General features: G+C 42.5%; 1 protein-coding gene across 1 annotated transcript; it reads right to left on the bottom strand.

Moving 5' to 3' along the window:
* Positions 1–631: 631 nt before the first annotated feature.
* On the bottom strand, positions 632–24,165 carry LOC141050198 (extracellular calcium-sensing receptor-like). Its single transcript, XM_073547039.1, has 6 exons — positions 23,797–24,165; positions 15,931–16,228; positions 14,024–14,833; positions 12,489–12,716; positions 12,189–12,312; positions 632–1,595 (listed from the first exon to the last, which is right to left on the bottom strand). The coding sequence occupies exons 1-6, from the start codon at positions 24,069–24,071 to the stop codon at positions 691–693; spliced, it is 2,640 nt and encodes an 879-aa protein (XP_073403140.1). The 5' UTR covers positions 24,072–24,165; the 3' UTR covers positions 632–690.
* Between the last annotated feature and the right edge of the window lie 523 nt (positions 24,166–24,688).

Below are 24,688 nucleotides of genomic sequence, written 5' to 3'. Positions count from 1 at the left end.
CTTTGGGATGTGGTGGAACGGGAGATTCGCATCAGGGATGTGCAGCCGACAAATCTGCGCCAACTGTGTGATGCCATCATGTCAATATGGTCCAAAATCTCTGAGGAATGCTTCCAGCACCTTGTTGAATCTCTGCCACGAAGAATTGAGGCAGTTCTGAAGGCAAAAGGGGGTCCAACCCCTTACTAGCATGGTGTACCTAATAAAGTGGCCAGTGAGTGTATATTGGAACCCAACATGTTTAATCCCTCCTTCCCTGACAAAGACATTAGGAAGATGGCTGATGCCCAAAATAGATGACTTTCAATTTACGGCTTTTGACCTTCATCTAATGTGTATGGGAATCTTTATTATTAGCCACAGTTTCCTGTTGATGAAGTTTCTTATGTGTCCTTCATAGTCATACATGACTAGAAGATCTGCAATTTGCTACTGTACAGAAGTCGTTAGTCGGTGTAGTAATGGTCGAAAGACCTGATCATTGACTTCTTTGAAGAGATACAAAAAAATTAGTGTGATCTTATGAAACTTATGTTGTATCAGGCATCACATGACACAAATATTTGGCCTCTAAATATTGTTGAAGAGCCAAGTATTAAGGACCCTGCAGTTTTACTTGGTCAGAAAACTTTATTGTACATTCACAATGGTGATAGTTATACGACTCCTTTACTTTGTTTTATTAATTTCTCATTTTTTAACTTTCCCCATCAGATTGTCTTTTGTGTTCTGCTCTGGTCGAAAGAGAATAATAAAACACTTGGGCACGAAGATACATATAACCATTGCCCAACTAGATGACAGGATAGCAAAAATCTCCATGGCTGAGGTATACTTTCCTTGAGCACTCAGGTAGGCTGGAATAAAGGATACCCAGACACTTAGGAAGGCCATCAGGCTGAAGGTAATGAATTTGGCCTCGTTGAAGCTATCGGGAAGTCTTCGTGCTAGGAAGGCAAGGACGAAGCTGATGGTAGCCAGAAGACCCAAATATCCGAGCATGCACCAAAAAGCAATGGTAGATCCCTCATTACAGTTTGCTGTGATTATTCCAGGTTGGCTAATGAGGTCATGGTCTGGAAATGGTGGGGAAAGGGATAACCACATTACACAAATACAAAGTTGAATGAGAACTCCCAGACTTATGACAAAGTAGGATGTTTTTGTACCAGTCCATTTTCTTAAGCCACTGTCTGGCGTTGTGGCTTTGAAGGCTATGACGACTGTAATGGTTTTAGCCAAGACGCAGGAGATACATAGAGAAAAGACCGTGCCAAATGCCACCTGCTGGAGAAGACATTTTTCAGGTTTTGGATAACCAATAAATGTTAATGAGCACAAAAAACAGAGAGTGATGGACAACAGGAGAAGACAACTTATGGAGTAGTTATTGGCTCTGACAATGGGAGTGGTCTTGTAATAGATAAAAAGACCCAACAAAGCCACTGGGATTGCAGAGGAGGTAATACTTGTTGCCATCAAAGCTGCTCCTAATGGTTCTTCAAAGGAAAGAAACTCTACAGGCTTTGGGATGCATTGGTTCTGTAGAACATTCGGCCATTGGTCCCATGGACATCGGAAACAGTCAGTGGAATCTAGGATAGAGGAGGCATATTGAGAATGACTTACAATATCTTTTGGAAGTTCATCCAAATTATTGTGAGGGCTCACAAGACAGTTCTGAAGCCTTAACTTACCGTATATTACAGGAGTACTGTATATTGGAGAGAGACGTTGGACTAATTTGTCCTGATCCGCTACTCGGGACGTTTTTTTTCTCTTTAATGGAGTTGCTGACTCACAATGCTATCTACCACCTGGGATTTTTATTCCATATCAAAAATATTTGCCATAAATGTTCAGAAGATGCATGTCTCACCGCTAGGCCTCACATCAATGTAGAGAGTGGGGCCACAGCACGCTTCTCAAACATGCACGCTATTCTCATAGATTGCATAGAGATGAATAGAAAGCTGCACAAGTATGGCCACCTCCTTTCAAAGAGACAAAGCACTAAGGTTTGGAGATATGTCTAAAATGTCCTTTACAAGGATACCAAATTTATATATTTTTTTTGTCATTTTAGTGGATTAAAAAAATTCCAATTTTTACTTTTGCTTTTTTTGTTGTTGCCAGTTTCTGAGAGCCATTACATTTTTATTTTTCCGCTGATTAACCTATTTCAAGGCTTATTTTTTAGCATACTGAGAGATAGCTTTCCTTGGCACCACTGTGATTGCTTCTTATGCACGTTTGGGGGAGGTTCAGTGTCAGAAACGGCAAATCTGCTGTTTTGATCTTTTTTTTCTTTGCCTTATGGGATAAATAATCTTATATTTTGATAGATTCCTCTTTTATGGAGGCAGTGATGTTACTTTTATTCTTATGTTCATTTTTGTTTGTTTTTATAAGACGGAAAAAACAGCGATTCGGATTATATATATCTACTAACTGAAGAGCCCGACGCTGCCCGAGCATAGTAACTAACTGTGGTTAGTTATAGCAAATTATAATTATCCTCCATCCCATAGTCCTGTGCCCATATACCCATCATACACATCCTCCATCCCATAGTCCCATGCCCATATTCCCATCATACATCCTCCATCCCATAGTCCCGTGCCCATATACCCATCACACAACCTCCATCCCATGTCCATATACCCATCATACATATCCTCCATCCCATAGTCCCATGCCCATATACCCATCATACATATCCTCCATCCCATAGTCCCGTGCCCATATACCCATCACACATCCTCCATTCCATAGTCCAGTGCCCATATACCCGTCACACATATCCACGATCCCATAGTCCCATGCCCATATACCCGTCATACATATCCTCATCCCATAGTCCCGTGCCCATATACCCATCATACATATCCTCCATCCCATAGTCCCATGCCCATATACCCATCATAGAAATCCGCCATCCCATAGTCCCGTGCCCATATACCCATCATACATATCCACCATCCCATAGTCCCGTGCCCATATACCCATCACACATCCTCCATCCCATAGTCCCGTGCCCATATACCCATCATACATATCCTCCATCCCATAGTCCCGTGCCCATATACCCATCACACATCCTCCATCCCATAGTTCCATGCCCATATACCCATCACACATCCTCCATCCCATAGTCCCGTGCCCATATACCCATCACACATCATCCCATAGTCCCGTGCCCATATACCCATCACACATCCTCCATCCCATAGTCCCGTGCCCATATACCCATCATACATATCCTCCATCCCATAGTCCCGTGCCCATATACCCATCACACATCCTCCATCCCATAGTTCCGTGCCCATATACCCATCACACATCCTCCATCCCATAGTCCCGTGCCCATATACCCATCACACATCCTCCATCCCATAGTCCCGTGCCCATATACCCATCACACATCCTCCATCCCATAGTCCTGTGCCCATATACCCATCATACATATCCACGATCCCATAGTCCCGTGCGCATATACCCATCATACATATCCTCCATCACATAGTCGAGTGCCCATATACCCATCACACATCCTCCATCCCATAGTCAACCATTATGACATCATAATGAGGGGCGGGGCTTGATACACACACACACTTTTTCCCCATTATGTAGATAGGGGCAAAATTGTTTGGTGAATTGGAACGCGCGGGGATAAAATTTCACCTCACAACATAGCCTAGGACACTCTCGGGGTCCAGACGTGTGACTGTGCTAAATTTTGTGGCTGTAGCTGCAACGGTGCGGATGCCAATCCAGGACATACACATACACACATACATACATACATGCACACACACACATACACACACACATACATACATACATACATACACACGTTGAGCTTTATATATTAGATGAGTGTATGTATGTGTATGTGTGTGTGTATCAGCCACGCCCAATCCACATAGCAGCCAATCACTAGGCATTTTTCATTTCACCAGAGCTGTTTAAAAGACGCTGAGCTGTGATTGGTTGCCATGAGCAACCGTTTTCCTTGCAGACAGTTGTTGTAACTGAGGCCTATTATTCTTATCATTTCTATGGTGTAATCGTCCTTCTGTAAAGCTGGAAATAACAATTTATTACCGTGCCAGCACAGACCACCCTCTGACACAGACTGCAGGGGGGAGTCCAGGGGGAGCCCAGTATCACACAGGATAGGATTAGATACACGGCTCAGCAGACAGTATCACACAGGATAGGATTAGATACACGGCTCAGCAGTCAGTATAACACAGGATAGGATTAGATACACAGCTCAGAAGTCAGTATCAGACAGGATAGGATTAGATACACAGCTCAGCAGTCAATATCACACAGGAGAGGATTAGATACACAGCTCAGAAGTCAGTATCACACAGGAGAGGATTAGATACATGGCTCAGCACTCAGTATCACACAGGATAGGATTAGATACACGGCTCAGCAGACAGTATCACACAGGATAGGATTAGATACATGGCTCAGCACTCAGTATCACACAGGATAGGATTAGATACACGGCTCAGCAGACAGTATCACACAGGATAGGATTAGATACACGGCTCAGCAGTCAGTATAACACAGGATAGGATTAGATACAAAGCTCAGAAGTCAGTATCACACAAGATAGGATTAGATACACAGCTCAGCAGACAGTATCACACAGGATAGGATTAGATACATGGCTCAGCACTCAGTATCACACAGGATAGGATTAGATACACGGCTCAGCAGTCAGTATCACACAGGAGAGGATTAGATACACGGCTCAGCAGTCAGTATCACACAGGATAGGATTAGATACACAGCTCAGCAGTCAGTATCACACAGGATAGGATTAGATACACGGCTCAGCAGTCAGTATCACACAGGATGGGATTAGATACATGGCTCAGCACTCAGTATCACACAGGAGAGGATTAGATCATAGAATCATAGAATCATAGAATCGTAGAGTTGGAAGGGACCTCCTGGGCCATCTGGTCCAACCCCCTGCTCAAAGCAGGATTCGCTAAATCATCCCAGTCAGATGTCTGTCCAGCCTCTGTTTGAAGACTTCCATTGAAGGAGAACTCACCACTTCTCGTGGCAGCCTGTTCCACTCATTGATCACTCTAACTGTCAAAAAGTTTTTTCTAATATCTAATCTGTGTCTCCTCCCATTCAGTTTCATCCCATTGCTTCTAGTCTTTCCTTGTGCAAATGAGAATAAAGTTGATCCTTCTACAATGTGACAGAACTTTAGATATTTATAGACAGCTGTTAAGTCTCCTCTCAGTCTTCTCTTTTGCAAACTAAACATTCCCAAATCCTGCAACCTTTCCTCATAAGACAGGGTTTGCAGACCGGTCACCATTCTGGTCGCTCTTTTCTGAACTTGCTCCAGTTTGTTGATGTCTTTTTTTAAAATGTGGTGCCCAAAACTGGACACAATATTCCAGATGAGGTCTGACCAAAGAGGAGTAGAGGGAAATAATGACTTCACGTGATCTAGACTGTATGCTTCTGTTAATACATCCTAGAATTGCATTTGCCTTTTTTGCTGCTGCATCACACTGTTGACTCATATTCAGTCTGTGATCTATTAGTATACCCAAGTCTTTTTCACATGTGCTGTCACTTAGCCCTATTCCTCCCATTCTATATATGCTTTTTTCATTTTTATTGCCCAGATGTAGTACTTTGCATTTCTCCCTGTTAAAAACCATTCTGTTAGTTGCTGCCCACTTCTCCAGTTTATTTAAATCTTTTTGAATCCTCTCTCTCTCTTCTCTAGTATTAGCTATCCCTCCTAGCTTTGTGTCATCAGCAAATTTAATCAGTTTACCCTCAATTCCTTCATCTAAATCGTTGATAAAGATGTTGAACAATACAGGGCCCAGGACAGAGCCCTGCGGTACCCCACTTGAGACATTCTTCCAACTGGATGTGCAGCCATTTACGACCACTCTTTGGGTCCGATCACTAAGCCAGTTATGAATCCACCTAACAGTTGCCTTGTCCATTCCAGTCATTTTTTCAATAAGGATTGTATGAGAGACTTTGTCAAATGCTTTGCTGAAGTCAAGATATACTATATCTACAGCATTTCCTTGATCCAACCAATCAGTGATACCGTCATAGAAGGAAATTAAGTTAGTCTGACATGACTTATTAGTTACAAACCCATGCTGACTCTGTTTAATCACTTCATTCTTATCCAGGTATTGACATACATGTTGTTTAATAATTTGTTCAAAGATCTTTCCTGGTATAGAAGTCAGACTCACTGGCCTATAGTTGCCTGGGTCCACCTTCTTCCCCTTTTTGAAGATAGGAACAACATTTGCTCTTCTCCAGTCTTCTGGCACTTCTCCTGTTCTCCAAGAATTTTCAAAGATTATGGAGAGGGGTTCAAAAATTTCTTCTGCTATCTCCTTCAGTACTCTGGGGTGTAATTCATCTAGACCTGGAGACTTGAATTCATTTAGGTTAGCTAAGTGTTTCCTCACTATCTTTCTGTTTATAGATATCCTGGATTCTTCTATTCCCTTAATAGGACAGTGAATAACAGTTGATGTTGCATTTCCTTTCTGAGAGAAAACAGATGCAAAATAGGAATTTAAAAGTTCAGCCTTCTCAACATCCTGTCTTACCATTTCATCATTTTCATCCTGTAAAAATCCTATAGCATCTTTGACTTTTCTTTTACTTTTGACATATCCCCAAAATCCTTTATTATTGCTTTTGACATCTCTTGCAAGCCTCAGTTCATTTTCAGCTAAAGTTAATCTGATTTGTGCCCTGCAGGTTCTGCAGACAGCATTATATTCTTCTTTAGATATGCCTCCCTCTTTCCATTTTATAAACATTTTTTTCTTTCTTTTTAGCATGTGCTTAAGTTCTGTGTTCATCCATCCTGGTTTCCTTAAATGCTTCCTATTCTTCCCTCTTTTCGGAATTGTTAACAACTGTGCTTTGAGAATTTCATTTTTCAAGATTTCCCATCCTTCCTGGACATTTTTGTCTTTAAGGATATCCAGCCATTGGATCCCTCCAATTCTCTTTCTGAATCCCTTAAAATCTGCCTTTCTGAAATCTAACCTTGACGTCTGAGTCTTCACAGGTCTTCCGCCTCTAGTTATCCAAAATTCTAAAATAGCATGGTCGCTACCTCCTAGGGTCCCAGCCACTTTTACCTCCTCAACCATTTCCTCCCTGTTTATAAGGATTAGATCCAAGGTAGCAGTTCCCCTTGTTTTCTCCCTTACCTTTTGGAAGATAAAGTTGTCAGCAAGAGAGGATAAGAATTTCCTTGACCTGTTAGTTTTGCCTGAGAGAGATTCCCAACAAATGTCTGGATAGTTGAAATCTCCCATGACAACTATGTCATATTTTTTGGAGAACTTGGCCATTTGATGCATAAAGAGTTCATCCATATCTTCAGCTTGCACAGGCGGCCTGTAGTAAATGCCTACAATGGTGTCCTTTCCATTGTTCTGTCCTTGTATTCTTACCCAAACAGTTTCCACAGAACTCCCGGTCTCTGAAGCTTCGATCTCTGTGCAGATATACGCGTTTCTAACATACAATGCGACACCCCCTCCTCGCTTATCAAGTCTGTTTCTTGCAAATAAGTTGTATCCTTCTAGCCTTGTATTCCAATCATGTGTATTGTCCCACCAAGTTTCAGTGATTCCAATGACATCATATTTCTTTTCCTGTGTTAGTAGTTCCAATTCTCCTTGTTTGTTGCCCATGCTTTGTGCATTAGTATAGAAACATTTTAGTTTGTGATTGGTTTCTCTTTCTCCAATATTTTTATTATTTAGATTCTTTTGTCTTTGTTCTTCCTTTCCACTTCTAATAGCAGAGTTCTCAGTAGCATTTGTCATGTGTATGGCTTTTTCTGGTCTTTTGCTTCCCTTCCCATGTTGTTCTAATTTAAAGCTCTCCTTACAAGTGTAGCAAGGCGACTTCCAAATACATGTTTTCCAGTCTTTGTAAGGTGCACCCCATCTCTAGCAAGTAGTCCATCGTATAAGTAGTTCACTCCGTGATCCAGAAATCCAAATCGTTGCTGACGGCACCATCGACGTAGCCAGTTGTTCACCTGCAGAATCTTATTCCACCTCCTTGTTCCATGGCCATCCACTGGGAGGAAGGAAGAGAAGACCACCTGCGCTCCCAGTTCTTTCACTTTCTTGCCTAAGTCTTCAAAGTCTCTGCAGATGGTTTCCAGGTCGTTTCTTGCGGTGTCATTTGTCCCCACATGTAGTAGCAGGAATGGGTAGTCATCTGTAGGTCTGAAGAGTCCTGATATCCTGTCAGACACATCTTTAATTTTTGCACCTGGAAGACAGCACATTTCTCTTGAAGTTATATCCGGTCTGCAGATAGCGGCCTCTGTTCCTCTCAACAGGGAATCCCCCATGACCACCACTCTCCGTTTCTTCTTCACAACATTTTTCTTTCTCCATCCAGGAGGACTCTGAAGGCGTACAAGGTTGCTGTTTGTGGGCAAAGTCTTATCCTGATGTATTTCTTCATCGTTTTCCTGCGTGAGAGCCTGGTACTGGTTTCTGAGCAGTATGGGTGCTGACTGCCTCCTGATCCTCCTGCTTCTCTGGGTCACATGTCTCCATTCCTCTGTTTCTTCAGGTGCACTTTGAATTTCTTCTCTTTCTGTAACATGAAGAGATAATTCTGCTCTGTCCAAGAACTCTTCACCTTCCTTAATGATCTTCAACGTAGCTAACCTCTCTTCGAGATTTTGCAACTTTTCCTCCAACAGGGACACAAGCTTGCATTTGTGGCATGTGAAGTTTGGCTTTTCCACTGGTAAATCTGTGAACATGTAGCAAGAAATGCAGCTCACCAAATGGCTCCTGGCCTCTTCCATATTGAGATTTCTTAAAAACGACGAAAGATGAGCCAAATTTCGCGCCCCGATAGGCGCGCGGTTTTTCCGATTTCCTCTTTTCAGCTGCAACTGGGAATATGCAAATGATCTCCTCAAGACTCTTCCCCTGGTTTTCCGATTTCCTCTTTTCAGCTGCAACGGCCAAAACCCAGTGATCGTTGAGCTCGCGGAGACTCTTCACTTATCCCAGAAGGCACTGGGAATATGCAAATGATCTCCTCAAGACTCTTCCCCTCCTCAGCAGTCAGTATCACACAGGAGAGGATTAGATACACAGCTCACCAGACAGTATCACACAGGATAGAATTAGATACACACCTCAGCAGTCAGTATCACACAGGATAGGATTAGATACACACCTCAGCAGTCAGTATCACACAGGATAGGATTAGATACACGGTTCAGCAGACAGTATCACACAGAAGAGGATTATATTCACGAATCAGCAGTCAGTATCACACAGGAGAGAATTAGATGCACATCTCAGCAGTCAGTATCACACAGGATAGGATTAGATACACATCTCAGCAGTCAGTATCACACAGGATGGGATTAGATACACGGCTCAGCAGTCAGTATCACACAGGATAGGATTAGATACACATCTCAGCAGTCAGTATCACACAGGATAGGATTAGATACACGGCTCAGCAGTCAGTATCACACAGGAGAGGATTAGATACACGGCTCAGCAGTCAGTATCACACAGGAGAGGATTAGATACACGGCTCAGCAGACAGTATCACACAGGATAGGATTAGATACACGGCTCAGCAGACAGTATCACACAGGAGAGGATTAGATACACATCTCAGCAGTCAGTATCACACAGGATAGGATTAGATACACGGCTCAGCAGTTAGTATCACACAGGATAGGATTAGATACACGGCTCAGCAGACAGTATCACACAGGATAGGATTAGATACACGGCTCAGCAGACAGTATCACACAGGATAAGATTAGATACACGGCTCAGCAGACAGTATCACACAGGATAGGATTAGATACACAGCTCAGCAGTCAGTATCATACAGAATAGGATTAGATACACAGCTCAGCAGACAATATCACACAGGATAGGATTAGATACACGGCTCAGCAGTAAGTATCACACAAGATAGGATTAGATACACAGCTCAGCAGTCAGTATCACACAATAGGATTAGATACACGGCTCAGCAGTCAGTATCACACAGGATAGGATTAGATACATGGCTCAGCAGACAGTATCACACAGGATAGGATTAGATACACGGCTCAGCAGTAAGTATCATGCAGGATAGGATTAGATACATGGCTCAGCAGTCAGTATCACACAGGAGAGGATTAGATACACGGCTCAGCAGACAGTATCACACAGGATAGGATTAGATACATGGCTCAGCAGACAGTATCACACAGGAAAGGATTAGATACACATCTCAGCAGTCAGTATCACACAGGATAGGATTTGATACACGGCTCAGCAGTTAGTATCACACAGGATAGGATTAGATACACGGCTCAGCAGACAGTATCACACAGGATAGGATTAGATACACGGCTCAGCAGACAGGATCACACAGGATAGGATTAGATACACAGCTCAGCAGTCAGTATCACACAGAATAGGATTAGATACACAGCTCAGCAGACAATATCACACAGGATAGGATTAGATACACGGCTCAGCAGTAAGTATCATGCAGGATAGGATTAGATTTACGGCTCAGCAGACAGTATCACACAGGATAGGATTAGATACACGGCTCAGCAGTAAGTATCATGCATGATAGGATTAGATACATGGCTCAGCAGACAGTATCACACAGGATAGGATTAGATACAGCTCAGCAGACAGTATCATACAGCATAGGATTAGATACACGGCTCAACAGTCAGTATCACACAGGATAGGATTAGATACACAGCTTAGCAGACAGTAACACAGGATAGGATTAGATACACAGCTCAGCAACAGGATTTGCCAAAGGAGAGGACATTTTCATTCCTAGAATCCCACTCATTCCATCTGATTTGCCTTTTGATTTTAAACGCCTCCAGTTTCCAGTTTGACTGGCAGTTGCAATGTCCATTAACAATGCTCAGAGACAGTCCTTGAAAGTAGTAGGGATCGATTTGCAATCTCCATGCTTTTCTCATGGTCAACTTTACGTGATCTGTTCAAGAGTTGGAACTGCCAAAAATCTGTTCATCTTTGCACCGAAAGGAAAAACCAAAAATGTTGTTTATCAAAAGGCTCTTGAATGAGTTGAAAATAAAATACTATCAATACTTGGGTAATCGTTTCGTTAATTTGTGTTGCAAATCTGTAGTGTTGTTATTATTATTATTTATTTATATGTCGCCATTAATTCCATGGTGCTGTACATGAGAAGGGGGGTTACATACAAAGTTATAGATATCTTTAACAGTAAACAAATTTACAATGACAGACTGGTACAGAGGGGAGATGTCACGATCCCGCCGGTATGTCACAGACGGAGGGACGCGACGCACTGCCGGCACACGGCTATCGTAGGCCCAGGAGGGGCTTATCGTAGTTATCCCACCGCTGGCACCATGTGATAAAAAAACAGCAAGCTAATCTTGCCCTAACAATTTATCGCAGGTGGGTTATTTTGGGTGTCCCACCACTGCCAACAATACTTCACAAAACTTTTCTGTTCCACTTTGGAACTCGCAGCTCTCTGGCGCCCCCCTTATCCTCAGGTCAGTCAGGGAACTACACCTGGGATAATTGGTCGCCGGCCGGCTTCTTCAATGGGGACTGGCCACCCGGCACGGCCAGTGAGGGAATTATAAAATGCTCTGGCCGCAGCCACCCAATTAGCTTATAAACTCCCTTTCTGTCACAGTCAGCAGTACCTGGGACCCAGACCACACTTCGCCGCCACTTTTTTGGCTGCTTACTGCAGTTTTGATAAAATCTCTGCTGCAGATCCTAGCAGTTCTCTAAGTGCTGAGCCTTGTGTAACCCCGCCCACACTCCTGATTAGCTGTTTTCTGTGTTTAGTGTGCATAGGCAAAAAGCTGCCAATCAGAGGAAGAAAGGTTCTACAGAGCTCATGAATATGGAGGATTACCTGGCAGCAGGTTTACTAGTCCTCTGGTGATAATCTGCTGATTATTAAATAGTGATTGTGTCAAAACTACAGTAAGCAGCCCAATAAGTGACACATCACTAGAATTGGGGTCTCTGTCTCTACATGCTGCTGCTCTTTGACTAGGTGGCAGATTCCCTTTAATTTTAAGGGTCAGTGGTCTTGCTAGGTACCTGTCTGATTGGTGATATGTCCTGGAGGACACTGGACACACTGGAAGCAGCACACTGGCTTTCCAGGGATTGTGACTTTTCGGAAGCCCTGTGGACAGCTGTGACTGCAGGTAGAGACTGGGATCTAGAAATGCAGCAAAAGAGATAGCATGAATATATCAAATAATACTTAATTCTACATAACTCATTTACATATGGACTCCATAGATGAACTCAGTGTCAGTGTGAACTATGGAAAGAAAAGTATCAAGAAAATTACAGAAATTTTGCTCAAGTTATCTTTGTTAGTATCAGCAATACCTGCTTTTGACTTCTGGTCCACTGGATGGCGCTGGTGTTCACCACAAATTTGTTCCCTTGTTTAGGGTTGCCGTCATAACTGCCCACTTTCACCTGTTGAACATCTCCCTGGGGTCCAATTTGCCAGTTCACAATATCGTACAATGCTGGAAAGTCTCCACTGGAATCAAAGTGAATCTCTCTGTCATCAGAAGTGGTGAAAGAAACGGATCTCAGAGAATGTAGGATCTAAAAGAGAAAGATCCAGAATACTTCTTACATCGTAGATCACCTGGCTCAAAGAGAAAATATCAATGTAGGGTCCACACCTGAACATTTAATATTTTTCGTGTACTCCCAAGGGTCAATATCTGGAGGCGACACAAGGTGAAAACTGCTGCCAATCAGCCGCCTGTGATCCTCCGCAGTCTTCCCATTCTCTCCGAGTGGTAGAAGCCGGCTTGGCTAGTTGTATTCAGTGGCAAGAGGGGAAAATTTAGGTTCCAGACACCTCTATTGGCAGCTTACCTCATGCCACAAGAAAGTATCGGCATGGTAAAGTCCAGCGCGCCCAATCTTTCTTACATCTGCCATTGTACAGAGGTGTTGATGATGTTGATTTTGCAGCAGCGCGCTTGTGCCGGTTTGGGGGAAGAGGAACTTGATTGGCAATGGTCAATTTTTGGCAAAGGTTGACATCAGAGGTAACTGTTTACCCCTTAAATGCTGAGTGAAATTCTGAGCCTAGCATTAAAGTAGTTAGAGGGAACAGTCTCATCATAAGGTCACATTCACACCTTCAGTATTTGTAAGCCAAAATCAGGAGTGGACCAATCGGATGAAAAAGTATAATAGAATCACGTCACCAATTCTGCATTTTTCACCCACTCCTCCTAATGCTAAAAATGTATGTTCACATGTTCTTACCTTATTGAGGCAAAGGAGCTAAAAGCTAATAATTGGAGCAACACTCCCTGATTTGTTTTGCCATACAATGGCATAAGGCTCATTATACAGTTATGATACTTGTATACTGTCCTAGAACATCAAAGAAGCTCAGAGTAAAAGGGTGGACCACCGGGATAATGAGATGAGTCACGAACTTCCTAGTGTCACCTGACCCTTCAAGAAATAGGTGATTATGGAAGGTTTTTTTAGCTTGCTGTCTCGGAGGGGAGGAAAGGGATTGGACACAGGTGTTGAGGGATTAGAATTGTGCATGGATTGGCTGAGGATAGGCTTAGAGTGGATGTGACTTATACAAGAGGAGTGACCAGGGTTGAGTAAGAGGGATTGTTGATCCAAGACTCCTTCCTAGATATGACGTTCTTCCCTCAATAGACATTGCAACTTCCAAAGTAAGGAAAATCCCATCAAAAGCCATAGGATACTCATGAATTGAGAAGGCACTGGTGTGTTGTGCTATTGTTCCTAGTGCTATGGTAGGGGCTCCATTTGGATTTTTTATATGACTGAGAGTCTCTCTGACCTATGTAAAAGTCATGCTAGCATGAAAACGCCCACCACCACTAAAATGCAGTAAGAGCTGAACTTACCTCCCAAGGATACGTTAAGGGCTCCATGCATTGTTTCTGTCTAGCTAAGCAAACTTTTCGTCTACGAATGATGATATCATCCAATGCCCATGCCAAAGAATATACAGCAATGTAGACACTATAAGTGACCCTCAGCACATTGACGCTGTAGAATGTGTTTTCAAGGGATTCTTGACCTGTGCATATTTTGGTGCCATTTGGCAAAACAGCTCCTTCTTTTTCCCATTTGCAGCCAAAATTTACTTCCCAAAATTCCATTAAATAGATGTCATCTGGGGTCTTCAATGGATTAGATGCACTGAGGAACTCTTTGAATCCAGGAATCTGTCCACTGTGTAACGCAAATCCAATAGTTCCCTGAAGTATTGCCCAATACTTCTCTTTTGAGACCAGTGCTGATGTTGACCATGATTCACTAGCGATCCAAATCTTCCCAGTAATGTTACATCTCAGAAATTCCTCCACTACTGGTAGAAGGTTGGATCCACTAGAGAAGACAACAACAGCAGTAGCATTCGACTCTGCAATGACTTTCGAAAGGTGTGGAGCATTTCGGTCAGGTCTACTAGTCACGATGTATTCTGTGAAGGCAACACAGGCCCCAGACCGGAGAATCTCTTTCTTGGTGGCCTTTATTCCCTCGAGTCCATAATCAGTGTCCTCGGCCATTAAACCTACCCATGTCCAGCCAAAAAAGGCAACAAGCTGTGCAAGTCCATGCGACTGAAAGGTATCGCTAGGAACAGTCCTGAAGAAGGAAGGGAATTGTGTCTTATCACTTAAGACAAAACTTGTGGAAAAATAACTTATCTGTAAGAAAATGGAGACATTACAACAAAATATTATTGACATTTGACCTGGCTACATGGGCTCTAACTTCTACCCAACCCTTTCCCATGAATGAAAATTTGTGAACCTACCCTAAGGAAGATATCTGGTATTTTCAAAAAAGTTGCAAAGCAGCAGAGATTGTTACCAAAAAACAACTCTCCCATTAAATTCCCCATCACTTCAGACATAACTTACATTCGTTATGTAACCACTGCAGCCAATCAATGTCCTCAGCAGTGACATTAGCTTGTAAGGCATGTGACTACTAAGGCCTGCCATAGGCTGCAAAATTCACGTGACTAATGTACGCCCTGGCAATGCTGTAGGACTTGCAAAAATAGTTTTAATTTTACTATAAAATTCCTGCTGTTGGGAAACTTTTGGAAATTCCCAGGAAACTTCTTAAATTCCTAATCTTTATCATCACTGAACACTCAAAACATTGGTGCTACCTAATCTTCTAGGCCCAGAGTCTTATCTTCATTGGTAATAAAATTGATGGGTCTAGTATTTTTTTCTAGATTTGATGACCTGGTTCCATAGGTGTTCTGGTACAGTCAAGGGCACATCATAAAATGTTTCCCAAAAGGGTAAAGATGGCTCAATCGTGAAGGCATTCTGCAATCTTGGAAGGTACCGATTCTTTGTTTGTAGAGACTAAGCAGGTATGAAGTCTTTAGGTACAATGTTTCCTTGGAAAAAATATGCAAAATAGCTCTCCATCGAAAGGAAGGAAACTATCTCTCTGGTGTGACCTGTAGGTGACCACCCTGTATGTCAATATCTGACTATCCCTTAGACATACTTGTTAACCATCTGAGACAACCATCTGTACGCAGGAATTTTTTTTTTCTTTTTATTGATAGGCTGAGTGCTACAAAATAGGGTAGTCCAAAGGCCCCAGGGAGCATGGAAAAAATGTCCTGCCTTTGCTTAAAGTGGAGTTTTCATAGGCTTGTACCCACACGTGCCTTTGAGTTAAACAATCTAGAGCCAGAGTGCACATGAGTGAGGAACCTGATTACTAGTGCCGAACAATCCTTGTTCAATTGTCAAAAATGGTATCCAACATTTACCTGTGGGTAACTGTAGAGTCCTAAAAGTCTGGCCAACACTAGTGAGCTGGCAGAGCTGGAGTCCCCAATCACTCCCCCAAGTGGTGTGATTTTGCTTTGACATCGGAAGTTAGGTGTAGAACTTTGACCGCTTCCGGTGAGAATCCAATTAGCTCCTTCCAAAGCTTTTCCTGGTGATGCACAAGAGTCAGAGAGGTGGACCCCTAAGGTCACATTGGGAAGAAGATGGTCAGATTTATTGATCTCTATGACGGCCAAGAGCAGGGACTGGAGCCATTGAAAAGTAAGGTGCACAAACCTGCAGGGAAACAAATGTTAGACATACTGATAAGACCAGACACAGACCTCAGGCCTAATTGCACTTATTAATAGAGAATGTGAAGCCATATTCTCAGATTAGAGTACACATTTTGATATTGTAGGAAACGGAAATAATGGCTATTACTCTTTGAACCACAAGGGGAATATTTGGAGATTTGTACGTGTGTCTGGTGATACAGGACTTGTGCTTGATACTTCTCATAGACATGCTTCTTATTCACAGCACTCCATGTGGACATGTGTGGTATTACAAGTATAACTTACATTTATTATTAAAGCGGTTGAACCAATGGATGTTATATGTCAGTGACAGCATTGCTTCCTAACTACTGAATAATTTCAGCTGGTATCAGTACTGTACATGGCTTTTTGCATCTCTTTCTCCAGATGTTCAATACATTTTCCCTGTGTCATTGCTCACTATTACACATAATTTATGGCCATCTATGGTTTGATTTCTCTGCCTATGTGGATTGGATGAGTTGTTTCTAACTTCTGGTGAGAATTTATTAAGAGATCCTATATGTGCTCAAAGTAGATTTAGCATTTAGTGTGCCATGCTTTCATTTGATTGAGGCCAAAGAATGACAGATTTGTTGAAATTGAAAACAATTGGAAGTAGATCTATTTTGTGGCTCCCCTGAGGAAGACGTCCGGTCGACCTAGAAACGTGTTGGGATAAACTACTTCTATTCGTGTGAATCCTGTGAATTCTCCCCCACCAGCGCATCACTTCTGAATTTCTTCCACTTTGTGTAATATAATGCCACAAATAGAAGAAAATAGTTCCTGGGATTTTATTGCTAATCAGTTGACAAAATTCACAAAAACCTTGAGGTCCTTATTGGTTCACCCCAAGAACTCCTCCACCTCTTGACCAGGTGTGGGAAGGTGACTTGACGGACAGACGTGACTGGTAGAAGGAGGAGACGGTTTGTGCACTAGGGACAGAGATTGACAGGTTAGAAAGGTAACAGCAGGGAAAGACAGAAAAGGGAGTGCAGTACCGTGAAATGACCACAAGATGGCAGGGGAGAGTAGTACGGGACTTACCATCAGCTTAGGGCTTAGGAATCCGCTTAGTCATGGGGGGCGGGGAGATAGGAGCCCGGGTGGGAAATTCCCCTGTGAGAGAGGGGATAAATAGAAGAAGGCGGGGCTCCAGGGGAGTTTAGTCCCGGGAGGAGCTCAGAAGAAGACAGAGAAAGTGAGAAGAGCTCAGCCAGGGGGACGGACAAAGGAGAGACAGTCAGGGGGTTGGCCTGACCTGAAGGACTGCAGGACAGGCAAGGAGAAGAGGCAGCCAGGGGGGAGACCCTGACTCGACGTACCTCAAAACAGACGAGGCCCCGGGGGTACCGATTGGAAGACGACCTCGGGCAGGTGAAGCGCTGGGGGTAGATTGGTCTAGGACAGCCCCCAGAGAAAGATCCGCGAGGTGCGTTACTGCGACTGGAGCTGAAGAATAGGTACCCGGGACTGGCGATACAGTGGTGTAAAGAAGCTGCGGTGCGTGTTTGGTGGTCGTCAGGAGGACGACGAATAAATCCGGAATTGTTACAAGTGGAAGCTGTCTCCGTCTCATCTTTGCCGCGTCTGGTAAGCAGTGGTCCACCCCCCAAGCCCGGCCAGCCCCTACCACACAGGTGGAAAGCCTGGGATTATTAAAAAGAGGAACCATAGGAATTTGGGAAGAGTGGAGGTGAAATAATTTTGATAGGCCATCCCAAAGTGCCAGGGAATGGGATACTGGGGATGACAATACAGCAGGCCGGGAAGAAGTGCCAGACCAGAATGGATACTGGTGATGACAATACAGCAGGCCGGGAAGAAGTGCCAGACCAGAGGGGATACTGGTGATGACAATACAGCAGGCCGGGAAGAAGTGCCAGACCAGAGGGGATACTGGTGATGACAATACAGCAGGCCGGGAAGAAGTGCCAGACCAGAGGAGCAGTTCAAAAATTAAAATCAGCGACTTTTATAATCCATTGAATCCCAATAGGCAGCGAGTGCTTAGCACTAATTGTACTCAGCTGGACCAATTAAACACAATAGAATATTAATGCACTGTAAGATGCAAGGATAAAGGCGGAGGCAGCACAGGTGCAAAATATGGATGAATCAACCACTCACAACCTTCCTAGTGTGAATGGCACCCTAGACAATCCTTATGTGTGTGCAGCCACCACCTGCACGAGTGGTCGGTGTATGAGTGGTTGTTTCATCCATACTTTGCTCCTGAGATGCTTCCGCCTTTATCTTGGGGGCTGTTGAGTCCTGCATAGCACTAACCCCTTCACGACATACAGCAGCGACTAGTGATGAGTGAGTATACTCGTTGCTCGGGTGTCCTCCGAGTGTTTTGGCGTGCTCGGAGATTTAGTTTTCGTTGTCTCAGCTGCATGATTTATGGCTAATAGACAGGCTGAATACATGTGGGGATTCCCTAACAAACAGGCATTCCTCACGTGTGTTCAGACTGTCCAGCAGCCGCAAATCATGCAGCTGAGAGGACGAAAAATAAATTTCCGAGTATACACCCTCATCACTAGTAGCGACCAAAAGTTTAGCATTTTTTTTTAAACGTGTGATTCCTTCTGTCTGGTTGTTGTGATGCCATTTTCCTGGTAATGAATTGAAAGTTCATAAAGTTGTCATCATGCGAGACCTTAATATTAAGCAAAGTGCTTTAGCATTTAGGAATGGTCATTTAATTAAAGGAAACGGACTGCCAAAAGTTTTGCATATACTAATTATTGATCACAACAGAGAGTAGTTGATTGCTTACAATGCCATAACCTGAGGGACTTTGCTCCATTCCATTTGCAAATCTGCAAACAATTCATCTTTATTGCTCTGGGTGCGGGCCCCTACTTGTCTCCCTAATTAACCCCAAAAGTGCTCTATAGGATGATTGGTTTGGCCATTTCAACAGGCGAACATTTTTCTTTGCTAACCAATTTTTCACTAAATTGGATGTGTGCTTAGGATCATTGTCTTGCTGGGATTTCCAGTCTCTGCCTACTTTGGTTTTAGCATGTGGCAGCATTACATTCTCCAGTATATCCTTGTACATGGTAGCATTCATATTTCCATCAATTCAATGCATAAGGCCAATGGCAGATGCAGAAAAGCAGCCCCAAACCGCAACATTGCCACCACCATGTTTCACTGTAGGTGCTTGGTAACTTACATCATTACAATTTCCAGTTGGGCGGTATATAATGCTTGCCATCACTACCAAACAGATTGAACTTGGATTCATCCTGCCACAACACCTTAGACCAATCCGTCTCTTTCCATTGGCTGTGTTCTTTGGCAAACTCAAGTCGAACCTTCTGGTTCTTGCAGAGATGAAAGGCTTCTTGACTAGAACTCGGACATTCAACCCTACTGCCCTTAGCCGTCGCACCACATTTTGGTGACTCACTCTGACCCCATATTCTTCGTTCATTTTTAGGAAAGCTGTACAGCGCTCTTATGGACATCAGACACTGACTTTATCTTAATAATATGATCATCTTTGGAGGATGTTTTCCATAGTCGTCCACTTCTAGGTTTGTCAGCTGTTCCATAACCTTCTTTGTCTTTCTTTATTATACGTGACACTTGACTCTGAGAGCAGTTCAATTCCATAGTTATATCTTTTTGGCTTTTGCCTGACTTCACTCTCAGACTAATAAGCTTCCTGACATCTGGTGATAAATATGGCTTTGCCTTTGACATGTTTTAACCGAAAAACACACAATCAAAAAAATAAATAAATTCCACTACCCATGACAAAATATGCAAAACATCTGGCCCAGCAAATGTTGAAAACGAGCACCATAAAGGGGTAAAACAATTGTCAAATGCAATTTTCATCCTTAGATCTGACAACCATTTGCTTCCGGTTTACTAAAATCACCAGGTAAATGGCATCACAACAACTAGAGAGAAGCAATCACACTTTTTTTTAAAAAAGGCAAAACTTTTGGTCGCTACTGTGTGACATATATATATACACATCATATGTCATGTCTCCCCTTTTGATGCGGGCCCAGGCGCTGAGCCCGCATCTTTTCATGCACATGACAGCTGATTTCATGTGCCCCTAACAGCCGTGGGTGAAATCATGATCCACTTGCAGCTGGTAACATGTCAAATGCCACTATCAATCACTGATGGGTTGGCATGACAACCTGGGGACAGCAGGAGACCCCTGTGGTTGAGCACCACCCCGTGGCAGGCTTTCATAACAGATGAGCATTTCTACTACACATAGCAGGTGGTTAAGAACATCTCAGTCCCTATGGGGACTACTGAAGTAAAAAGTAGAAAAAAAGTTATTAAAAAAAAATACAAGTTCAAATCACCCCCCTTTTGCCCCATCCAAAAACAATAAAAAATTTCACATATTTGGTATCACCAAATCTATTAAAATATAAATAGAAATAATACAATCTGTAAACGGCGCAACGAGAAAAATAAAAACGCCAGAATTACATTTTTTTGGTTGTGGCAACATTGCAATAAAGCGCAATAACGGGCAATCAAAACGTCGTATCTACCCCAAAATGATATTGATAAAAATGTCACCTCGGCTCACAAACAATAAGCTCTCACCCAGCCCCAAATCCCAGAAAATGGAGACAATAGTGGTGTTGGAAAATGGCACCATTTTTTAAAATATACTTTGTATTTTCTCTCACCACATAAATAAGAAAGAACCTAGACATGTTTGGTGTCTGTGAACTCGTAATGACCTGGAGAATCATAATGGCAGGTCAGTTTTAGAATCCAGTGAACATGGTACATAAAAAAAAACCCAAAACAATTGTGGAATTGCACTTTTTCGCAATTTCACCGCACTTTGAATTTTTCCCTTTTTCCAGTAAATTATATGGTAAAATCAATGATGTCGTTCAAAAGTACAACTCGTCCTACAAAAAACAATCCCTCAGACAGCTATGTTGACCGAAAAATAAAAAAAAGTTACGGCTCTGGAAAAAAGGGGTTAATAATTTGTCTTGGTAAATATTTTCTCTGTGATTTTTTATTTAATTTTAGGTCCTTTTTTGGTGAGTTTTTTGGAATTTTAGTGTATGAACTCACAAGACAATGAGGATATTTGATATGGGTTGCGAGCTTCCGTATTTTGGCCAAAATATTGACCAATACCTCATGTATTTTTTACTGTACATCTTTTTCATGCTTTTGTTGTACATTTTTCATCTTTTGCAGTGAGCAGCCCTTTTCTTTATTGTTGGTTGGGTGAATTGGGGTGTCTGTCTCTGTGGGGTGCACTTATATAGTGCTGGGCAGCCCACCTGATCTAACAGTATGGGTGTCACTAATAGACTGCAAGCCAGACAATGTGCATCACATGGTTCATGGTAAGAAAAATTTATTTTAGGACCAAGATTGGGATAATCCTGAAAATAGTAGAGTAAATCCTACTCAGCCAAGAAAGTTGGCATGTAGCCTATGACTGGACGTCTTCATCAGTATTTTTATGGCAAGAGAATAATTAATGTTATAAGCTGAATCAAAAGAAGGAAGATCGCGGACCCCCAGGTATGGAGAGGCCTATATGAAGTCAAAATTAAGCTTAACTAGTTTGACTGTTGGGGAGATTGATGTTTAAAGCCATTGGATTTGGTAGAGTTTACTTTAATTCTGGATACTCAACCAAAAATATTGAAGATTCAAAAGATTTCAGGGTGAGAGGTTAGCGGGAAAGTCACAAAGAGTAGACCATCATCAGGTAGTCATGACAGAGTACAGGAGACAGGGGGACACCCATGGCTCATACCTTGCTACATCCAGATAAGATCAGAGTCAGATCTTCAACTGCATACCCTAGTCAAGAGGTCCACGCAAGAGATTGAAGAGTACGACCATAAGACAGAGTCAAATGCTTTTCTTAGATGCATACTTAATAACATACCCTGTCTAACTTGACCCCCATCCCAACTTCAAGGGAGATAATGTTAAAATACCGGCCAACATTATATTCAGTGTGTCTATATTATATAAACTCTTCATGATCTGTAGGAATATATTTAGATATAAAAGAATTCAAGAGTGGTCAATATTTTGATATGGATTTTAAGAACAATATTTTGGTATGGATTTTAAGAACAATGTAGTGTTTTTTATTGGGCTTCGGTGTTACATTACTGTGGGCGGTCCTCAACAGACCCGAGCACAAGTGATTGAAGAAAGAGACTAGTTAAGGTCTAGAATAGGAGCACATTTATTGGTAGTATTGATTAGATAACCTGTCAGGTCCCGGAGCCTTGGAAGATTTTCCCAGTTTAATGGCTTGGAGAACGTTCTCTAATGAGTTGGCCGTTTCAATTAAATTACAATGTTCGGGATCCAAAAAAGGAATAACCCAAAGGTCGAAAACACATCTTGAACTGCTTTATGGAACTAATAGATATCAAGTGTGTTGCTTATTAACTCATAGGGCTGTGGGGAAAAATTTGGATACAAGGCTAGATGGATTAAGCATGTATAGAGATATAATTTGCATATATGTTGCTCTATTTTTGACCTAAGTGAAGCTAGAGAGCATCTGGAATAATTGGTCTAACTATCGTGGTGTCTGTTGTGAACATGAACGCTTCCAAACATCTCCCAATATCTCAGTTTCCTGGACCATGAAGAGTCTGAGGTATAACTGTCATGGTTTGATCAGGGATCTTGCACTGCACTCACAGGGTTAAGTGTACGTGGCCTCTTTCTGGATCTGGGAGGGGTATTTATACTCACTCTTTACCTGGGTTCTCTGTCAGCTATACTGTTATTCTGGCTGTGTGTCTGATGCCCCTGGTGTCCTTGTATATTGCATTGGTTGTTTGCTTCCCATGTCTGTCCTCTGTCTCACGTTTTGGGTACTATTGTCTTTTCCGGTTCTGACCTCCTGGCTTGGCTATTGTTACTCCGTTACAGTTTGTCCCTATTGTACCGTCTATTGCCCGTTCTGGTTTTCTGATCTATTGCTACGTCCCGACTATCCATTCTGTCTAACCCTTTGGTACTGTCGTGCGATCTCGTGCTGTGACCTCGGCTTGATCTGGTTTCTGTCTCTGCCTATGCCCCTTGGTAACATTGTCCAGCAGTTACCTTTCTAGGAGTTTCCCTGCAGCTCCTAGCTCTGTGGAGCTTAGGCCACGCCCCCAGCAGTCACGTGCTTCAGGTCCTGTGAGCCTGGAGCACGCATCGTCACCGCTGCTGCCCTGCTCCACAGGTATCTTTGTGCACAGTTTTTGTACTCAGGACACACGCACTGGCTCAGTGAGCAAGTGCAGTGCGGTGTTCCTGACAATAACTTGAAGTTCTTAGATTCCAATGATAAATATGTTGTAGGCCCCCATCTACCATATACTATTTCTAATACTTATGTAGCACAAGGTCTTTTTGCACCCCGAAATTACCAATGTCTAAGCACAACTGCTTACCTACGCACCCTATATATCTTCTGGTCATAACAACATTTATAGATTATGGCCTGAATTAGTACTTCAAAATATATATAATTGATTTTTTACTCACGTGTTACAGGTCACTGGTGGCGGAGGGTTTTTGAAGGTCAACTCATGGTATGTCCTATAAACATGGACAGGGAATATACCACCAATGATAACGTCTCCATCTCTATACAGGGCAGAAATATTATTCCCCTGAATCTTGCACCCTTGGTCTGTCACGAATCCTCCAGCACCTGGAATCAGAAGACAAGCTAAGAGCAACAAATCTCGAGTAAACCTCTGGTAGAAAAGGGCACCGCAGAAAAATACGACCGGTTTCAAGAGAGAAGGAGCCAGCATTGCTTTCCAAGTCTGGGGATAGGAAAGAGAAAGCAATTTACTGAGATTCCATGAGTAAAAAGAAATAAAATGTTGAACAAAATAATAAATAACATAAAATAGAAGAAGGCATTAAGAGGGATTCGAGGAGATTTATGGCAAGAAGCACAGTGTTTTCCACTCTCAATCCCTCACTGTTGACTGTTGAGTAGTGTTATGTCTTTTTATAGGACAAGCAGCCCATAGGGATAAAATATTACGTTAATTGTACACATATAATTTTTCTGTGACAGCTCAGTCATCTAATACCATGTGGATAGAAGATGTCACGGGACCATGGTTACCACCTGGGCTATCAAATGGGATTTCTTTTAGTTATGGACCGTCAAAAACATAATGGTGAAATAAAAAGGCAAAAGTTGAAAGTCTTATTTAAAGCTAAGACAATAGCCGATGACATAGGAAGTCAATATTTTTGGAAAAAAAGAGGCAAGCAAGTGGAGAACATCCGAATATCGTTCTTGCCAACTATGAGCATACATCATAAAGGTACTATTGGGAAGGTACTATTGGGATGGCATTATTACCCTGAAAATTGCCCTAAAAATTTTGGTTTCATAGGGATGTATCCAACACCA

The sequence above is a fragment of the Dendrobates tinctorius genome, unplaced genomic scaffold (assembly GCF_039654945.1).
Source record: "Dendrobates tinctorius isolate UK_male_01 unplaced genomic scaffold, ASM3965494v1 ptg000151l, whole genome shotgun sequence".
NCBI lineage: Eukaryota > Metazoa > Chordata > Amphibia > Anura > Dendrobatidae > Dendrobates > Dendrobates tinctorius.
Note: the sequence above shows the minus strand (reverse complement) of the source record. Positions and strands in the feature narration are given on the sequence as shown.